Source organism: Gekko japonicus, unplaced genomic scaffold (assembly GCF_001447785.1).
Source record: "Gekko japonicus isolate JY-2015 unplaced genomic scaffold, Gekko_japonicus_V1.1 scaffold2021, whole genome shotgun sequence".
NCBI classification, from domain to species: Eukaryota; Metazoa; Chordata; class Lepidosauria; order Squamata; family Gekkonidae; genus Gekko; species Gekko japonicus.
This window is the reverse complement of record NW_015165305.1, coordinates 254,258-261,921: the sequence shown is the minus strand read 5'-3', so window position 1 is coordinate 261,921 and position 7,664 is coordinate 254,258. Positions and strand designations below refer to the sequence as shown.

Below are 7,664 nucleotides of genomic sequence, written 5' to 3'. Positions count from 1 at the left end.
AAAAAGAAGTGCTATGGAAGTATACATACAAAATAGTTATCTCACAGCCTTGGGACTGTGTCTGGTACCTGATAGAGGGGAGAAAGAGAGAGACTAACCCCATACAGCCTATCCCCCTGAAACCCCAAGCCTATTTCCAAAACTGGATATTCTTGGGCCTCTCTTACCTCAGCAGGTCCCACTTTCATCCAAATGAAATCCATCTACCCCTCATCCTGACCTACACCGTCTAGCAGCCCCACTTTGACTCTGCATGTCTCTTGCATAGTTCAAATACTAGCCACCCATGTCATATAGACTACTGATTGCCAATGCCTCCCAAACTTTATACCTACATGCTTCCTCCAGTCTTGTTTACATTCAGTGCCCCCTTTAAGTTTTTTTTCCTTCCCTTTTGGAGAAGGAATCAAAAGAGAATTGGGGTGCAGCTCCCTTTCTCTAGGGGGTGGTGCGCAGGCGCTGACTCCGTGCCTTATAAACCTCAATAAGCAGGTCTTTGACATACTGGATCTCTCTCTCGATCGAGTCTGCTTTCTCACGTAGCTCACGGTTGCGTGCCTCTAGGGCCTGGCACTCGTCCCCTAGTGCCTCATGTTCAGCCCGTTTGCGCTGACGGTACCGCAGGGCTGCTGTTTTGTTCTGGTCTCTCTTCTTCTGGCGCCGGTCCCCCTTTGGTGGTAGGGTAGGTGGGCGCTGTAGTGGGACAGGTACTTCATTGCCCTGCAGGGGAATCTCAGCAGGCACATCTCTACCATAGAGCTCTAACAACTCTAAGCAGCTCGAATCCAAGGTCTGCAAGGGAGCGGGTGTGCCGTGGTGCTCCAAGGGTTGGAAGCCATCACCAAAGGGAAAGTGGAAGTTCCCGTCGGAAGGGGGTGTGCTGGGCGCTACCTGATCAGGAGAGAGCGACTCTTCCAAGAAATAGTCCTCCATCTGCTCCAACTCCTTCTTGAGCAGTGAGGCCATGGCCTCCAGGTCCGGAGTAGGAGGGGAGGGCAGTGAGAGTAGCGAGGGCTCCCCTGACACACTCAGGAGCGTGGCCAGGTCTGTGCGCTCCGTCATCCAGTCTGAGTAGCCATCACCTGCAGACAAGCAGCAGCAGCGTCAGTGGTGGACAAGCAAGCAAGGGGCCTGTAGCCAATACAGGATTACCTGGCTCAGGAGCCATGCCATCTCGTGTTGTTCTATTAAGATGGGCGGAAAGGCAGAGAACAGAAGTGCTTCCCAATCAGTGGGAGCTCTCTCCAGTCCCTGCTGCTGTTCTTGAAACATAAACTGCCTTCCAGCTTTCATGCTGTCCTCAAACCATCACGAGTTTTTTTAAAAAAAGAACTCATCAAACCTGGCACAAAGAGTGGGGCTGTGGGGTGGACATGAGAAATTTCGAGACGTATATGTTTTAAAGGCCTTTAGACCTCCACTATGTTTAATTGATTTTTCTGGCTGTTTGACAGTGCCACTGCCGTTTTAATAATGAAGTGAATAGTTAGTTTCCCTTTGTTCCGTGTCATGGGGAATGACTGAGGAGGCACTTTGACTCAGTGGCCTCCAGAAGGTCACAGGGTCAGTCCCCCACACTTCCAGGTAAAAGGACTATGCAGTAGATGATGTTAAAGACCTCCGCCTAAGACCCTGGAGAGCTGCTGCGCGTCTGAATAGGTAGTACTGAAGTTGGTGGACAGTGGTATGATTCCGAATAAGGCCGCTTCGTGTGATCTACCTTTCATAGTGTGATCTCCCACTTCTGAGCCTGGAGACACCCACCCCCTCCCACCACCACCACCAAATTATTCACCTGTCAGTAGTGGGCGCTCCATACTGAGAACAAAGCCCTCGTCTACAGGTCCGGTGAGCAGCTCACAGTGACCGGCGTGGGGCAGCCGGTGCTTGAGCAGCTCCGGCCTGCCGGGCATGGTGCTAACTGGGAGCATGGTCAGGTCGAGGTCCAGGGTCAGTGCCGCCAGCAGAGACATTGTAGTGATGGTCGTTCACGTTAGACGCAGGATTGGGATGCAGCACGCAAGGAGGGGCTCGACTCCTGCAGGCAGGGATGGCGGTGGTGGCAAAACGAGACCTGGAGGAGGAGGGAAATGGTAAGGCAAGAGAGAAATCCATGCTGCTTGCTTTGCTTGTTGTAAAGAGAAGTTGTGCTCTTCAGAGTTAGCTGTCTGTAGGGGGAAAGAGCTGTGCATTCCAGAGTGGTCTGTCACAGAAAAACCAAAACGGATTCTTATGGCACCCTAAAGCCTGACTACAGGTAGCAGAAACATTACCCTTCAAAATAGCACCAGAACTGCATTTTTGCAGCTTTTCAGCCGGGGAAAGAGCTGTGCATTCCAGAGTGGTCACAGAAAAACCAAAACGGATTCTAATGGCAACCTAAAGCCTTGCAGGCAGGGATGGCGGTGGTGGCAAAACGAGACCTGGAGGAGGAGGAAAATGGTAAGGCAGGAGAGAAATCCATGCTGCTTGCTTTGCTTGTTGTAAGAAGGAGGAGTTGTGCTCTTCAGAGTTAGCTGTCTGCAGGGGGAAAGAGCTGTGCATTCCAGAGTGGTCTGTCACAGAAAAACCAAAACGGATTCATAGCTTAGAGGGAACATTGCTTACAGGTAGCAGAAACATTACCCTTCCTAATAGCACCAGAACTGCATTTTTGCAGATTTTCAGCTGAAGCCGTTCCAGAGTGCTGCTGCACTGACTGTAGATAACATGGCCTCTTAATCTCTCTCCCTTCCCCTGTCATCCCAGCTGGTCTGCAGGAGGATGATATTGCAGATACATAAAAAATATTTAGAATCCGTATAGCATTTTTCAGGGTTCCAATTGTTTAACATATTGCCTTAATCTTTACAACATCCCTGCAAGGTAGGCCAGTAATAGTCCTGTGTTCTAGATAAGGCGCTCTTGTAGGGGTGTTTTCCCAAGGCCACTCTCCTGACTGTGGGTCTTATCCACTCTGCTACACCAGCTGCCAAAGGGGATAAAGATGCACAACTATTCAATGTACCCCATGGTTTGTGCTGGTCTTTGCTATGCTGCATGAACGACGCCACTGCGAGACAGCTGGAACGGAAAAAAAACCCTGCAATTCCCATGAAGTACAGCCGGAGCCGAGGTAAATAAGGGGGGGTTTGCTGCTGGCGCCGCACACGCCCAGGGTCGCGCGAAAATATCAACCCCACGGCCGCGCTCTGGGCAAGTTTTCCTTCCGTGGCTCAGTCGAGGCTGCAGGGCGGCCACAGCAGCTGCCACCGAGGCCGACTGACCTCCTCCTTCCCCGCCCTCCTGCGCGGGGGAGAAAGAAACCCAAATTCTTTACTCACTCCATTTCGCTGGTTTTGTTGCAGTGCGCAACACACGCTCGCTGGCTTCGAGATCTGTGCAGGTCTAGAAAGCCATGTCCTCGATGCCCACGGGCGTATCTCTCCGTGTAAATATCTACTGGTGCCTGTGCCGAGAAGAGAATGAGTCACAGTCGGGGTGGAGTCTCCCTATATCGTCTCACCGCCCTCCCAAGCCGCAGCGCAGCCTCGCCCCGTATCCATCCTCCAGTCTCGGTTCTTCCCCGGGGATTCCGCTCACCGTTGAGCATGCTCAGCACCTTTTTAAAAAAAGGAAGTCTAGTGTCTTTTCGCACACCCCTCCCAAAAGCCGGAGATGAGGGACGTTGGGAACCTAAAAACTTTGACACACACACACACCCCGAATCCCGATGAATAGAGAGATGTAGTTAGTGGTGAGAAGGGTGCCTTTTTGGACGTCCTGAACGCACGCCCCCTCCCTCGAATTACTAGATTTAGAGCCTGGCTCAGTTCGGAAGCCAGACCCACTCCTAGATGCCAGAAGACATGAATGGGATTGCATGGAGGGGGGCGGGGATGAATATGGTTTTGTGGTGGAAGCCTGGTATAAACTGAAGCCTGGCTGTCTAGACTCGAGCCAAATCTCTGCCTAGGAGTGACGTGACCCCATTATCTGAAGCCTCCTGTGTGCCTGTGCTGGATTTAAGATTCTCTCAAGCCAGGTTCATGGGAGACAGACTGGTTTGTGTGACCCCCCAAAACGAGATGGAGACGTTTTTAAAAAGTTAGAATCTGTTTCTAGGAATAATGTTCGCTTTTGAGTTTCACTGAGTTGTTTTTCGGGAATGATGTAAAAGAGTAAAATAAAACAAGTCCCGTGACGCCTTAAACTTATTCCAGCAGTCTTTTGTTAGTTTTTAAGGTGTCATTGGTGACTGGACTTAGGTTTATTTTGCTGCAACAGGCTAATATGGCTTCTCCTCTGGAATTACTAAATTTAGAAAAGTGACCTGCAAGCCCAATCAGTTCTCCCTTTCTCGTTTTTAAACAGAGCTGCAAAATTTTAGCTGTGCCATGAGACTGAATGTCTTCCTTTCAATGGATCATTATGCTTCTACTGGGGAGTTCAAATATCTCCAGTCACTTATTATCCTTTTCTTTTTCTCTCCCTCAAACAACCCTGTGAGTTAAGTGCTTGATGTTTCCATTTTGCAGGTGTGTAAACTGAGGCCGGGAGAAATGACATGCCTCAGAAGGTCTCGTGAATTTGCAGAATGTTGAATCTTGAAGGAGCTCCAGTCTGTTCATCTCTGCATTTTGCAGGTGTGTAAACTGAGGCCGGGGGGGAGGGGGGAATGACAGGCCTCAGAAGGTCTAGTGAATTTGCGGAATGTTGAATCTTGAAGGAGCTACAGTCTGTTCATCTCTCATTTGGAAGAGGTTTGTTCACAACAGAGACTGGTCCAACAGATAGCCTTCAAAGTACCCAAGACATCACCCGGTGTTTTAAATTCAGCTTTCAAATGTCTTTCCTTGTGTCTGATATCTCTCTCTGCCGCTGTAGACAGCTGCTGTCCCCACTGTTTCCCTCGTTCTGACAATATAATTCCCAAAGCAAATAAACCAATATTTTGATTAGAGCCGCCTACATTTACAAAGTTATGTGTAAGCTTTCCATTTACAAAACTGATTTTCAAACAGGATTTTAAAATGTAAAAGGGTATGTATGCACACACACACGCCTCTGAGAAAAAGGACTGTGTAACTCAAAAGTCTGCATAACACAGACGACAGTTTCCTTTTCATTGTGAATTTGTTCCCATGAACCAACATAGCTACCTGTTTTCTTCATCTAATGTGAACCCCCTGGCCACAATCCAGGTCCTTTCTGTACTGCACCTACAATGTAGATGGTTAAATAATAGTCTGAGTTGTCATTCTCTGGCCCCAGGCTGAGAATGCAATCCCAGTCTGCTTTTTTGGATTTGAATATTTCTGCCCGCCTACAGTTCCCAGACATTAGCAGGACTATTTTACCAGCGGAGAGAGAGCATTCAGCAGAGGCAACAGCAATGCGGCTGATTGCACCAGGGTTGCATCAGCTGTGGGTGTACGAAGGGAAACCTCAGCTCTCAATCGCCTCCGAAGGGCTAAGGAGGGGGGGATTCCATGATTGGCTTCAGCAACTGTCTATCTCAAGCAAGGCGGAGAATTCAGTCCTACTTCTTATAGTTGGCTGCTTAGGCTGAGACCAGAGTCAGGGCGTGAACAAAATGCATTAAAGGAACTCCTTTTGAGTGCATTTTATTTACATAACATTAAGCAGGCTTTTGCATCGTTTGTCAGGCAAGCTATATAAGGATCTGGTACTATGCTGAAGAGAGTGAAATCTAAGAGTTACGAGCAAAATGAAAAGAGCAAATTTTGAGTCCAGTGGCACCTTTAAGACCAACAAAGTTTTATTCTGCTACTTCAGACCAACACGGCTACCTACCTGAATCTGAGCAAAAAAACCCAAAAAGGAGCCCAGACAATTTTTTACCAAACAGGGCTACCCTTCTGAAACTAGGCAGGAGGATCTCTGCACATATTGACCTGAAATGTATAGGAAGGTACTGAAAGCAAATAGTTTGCGCGCACACACACACACACACAGAGAAAGTCTTTTCAGGTTTGTCACATCAAGATACTGTTGTCCCTATCACTGCCGTCAGTTTGCAGAAATCTGACCCTTACCTGTAAGGTAACAGGGTAACAAGATCCATTTGGGTTTATCCAAATTAATTTGGGACTCAACTTCAGAATTCAGATTTTCAACTCTGTGCCCAGACCCACTGTAATCACACTATGAGGCTGCAGTGCAAAATGTAGGTTTCACCAGCATCTCCTGAGATGGGGCAGCTGTCCAGGCCCAGAACCTCTGGCGGAGACCAATTCTTCTGACTCCCACCCACGCACCTTCCCACGTATGTCTGTACCCACGTTCCCAACTGCCCAGAGTCATGGAGGAAGGGCACGTGGGTAGTGCACAGTGGTGGCACTCCAGGTGGCAATGGCAGCAGCACTCCCAGCTGCATACCCTGGTCAGTGTTTTAAGGGAAGGGTGTGCAAGTGGTGCAGGCAACTGAGCATGAGCAGTGGGGAGGGCTTCTGAGTGGGAGAAGGAATGCACAGGCAGGTGAGGAGCATGTGGGGGTAGGGGGGGAAAAGCATTGGGGGCGGCTTGGGCATCGTTTGCCTGGTCCCCCCCAAACCTGGAACCGGCCCTGCTTGAGAATTTTTGTTTTGCAATATATGTGAATACTCAATTTGTGTCAACAGCACTCACATTTGGGTAGTGAAACTAGGGATCCCGTTGAAACAAAAGCCCCAGTGGGGGAGGTTAAAATGTTAGATCTGGCAAAATGCTGAATTGTTAAATTTGGAATCTGAATTTGGTGAGTTGGTTACAAACTTGCTCTCTTGAAACTTGCAGCAGCCAAATCGCTCACTTACAACTTTAATGGCAGTAGCTCACCAAGTAGAATTTTTGCTCACAAGACTCCACAGCTTAGAGGGAGCATTGAAGGTGTCATAATCTGGTACCACAACCACTTTTTCCATACTGTTCAAGCATTCCTGGGGAACAGAAATCTACCTAGTACATTTCTATCCCAAGGAGCTCAGATTAGCAGCATACATAATTCTTTGCAATTTTATTCTCACAACAACCTTGTAAAGCAGGTTAGCTGAGAGGCAGTGACTAGTTGAAGGTCACCCACTGAGCACCATGGTTGAAAAGGGGATTTGAACCCAGATCCTAGTACACCACTAACCATCGCTTTTGGCTGCCTATGTAGTTTGCAATAATGGAGGTGATGGGCAATCTATGGCAATGACATACTGATGGATTTTCTAAACTACTTGTGTTTTTGATGCTGCTCATTTAACCACTTTTGGAAAAGGATCTTAGCAGGAAGGAACCAGAAGACTGTCCATCTCTATGAATCAACATCCCCTAAGTAAAACATTACTATCCCAGTTTACCTTCGTCTGTGGGTGAATCCAGGGGTCGTTTCGTAGAAAAAGAGCTAGGGGAACTCATTAGCATAACTCATTAGCATATGCCACACTCTCTGACATCACCGGAAGTGTGTCATAAGGTCACACCCCCTGCCATCACCGGAAGTGTGTCATAAGGCCACACACCCCGCCCCCAACGGTCCCGGCCGCTGCCGCCGGCCTTGCAGCTCCACTGCCGAGCCCCACAAGGGGCCCTGCAAGGCCGGCGGGAGTGCAAGGAAGCCCCGCGAAGGCCCTCCCTGGCCCCAGGCAGGCAGGGGTGGGGAGAGGCAGGGAGGAAGCAACTTACCCTCCCTCTTC

General features: G+C 49.0%; 1 protein-coding gene across 1 annotated transcript; it reads right to left on the bottom strand.

The window, feature by feature from the left end:
* Positions 1-392: 392 nt before the first annotated feature.
* Positions 393-3,485, bottom strand: ATF5 (activating transcription factor 5). Its single transcript, XM_015410430.1, has 3 exons — positions 3,324-3,485; positions 1,796-2,074; positions 393-1,082 (listed from the first exon to the last, which is right to left on the bottom strand). Exons 2-3 carry the CDS (start codon positions 1,971-1,973, stop codon positions 439-441), a joined length of 822 nt encoding a protein of 273 aa, XP_015265916.1. The 5' UTR covers positions 1,974-2,074; positions 3,324-3,485; the 3' UTR covers positions 393-438.
* Positions 3,486-7,664: the final 4,179 nt, after the last annotated feature.

Excerpts from the sequence above, each read along its gene's own strand:
- ATF5 (XM_015410430.1), bottom strand. The coding sequence starts at position 1,973 with ATGTCTCTGCTGGCGGCACTGACCCTGGACCTCGACCTGACCATGCTC. Across the intron at positions 1,083-1,795 it reads GGAGCGCCCACTACTGACAG|GTGATGGCTACTCAGACTGG; the intron begins GTGAATAATTTG and ends GCTTGTCTGCAG.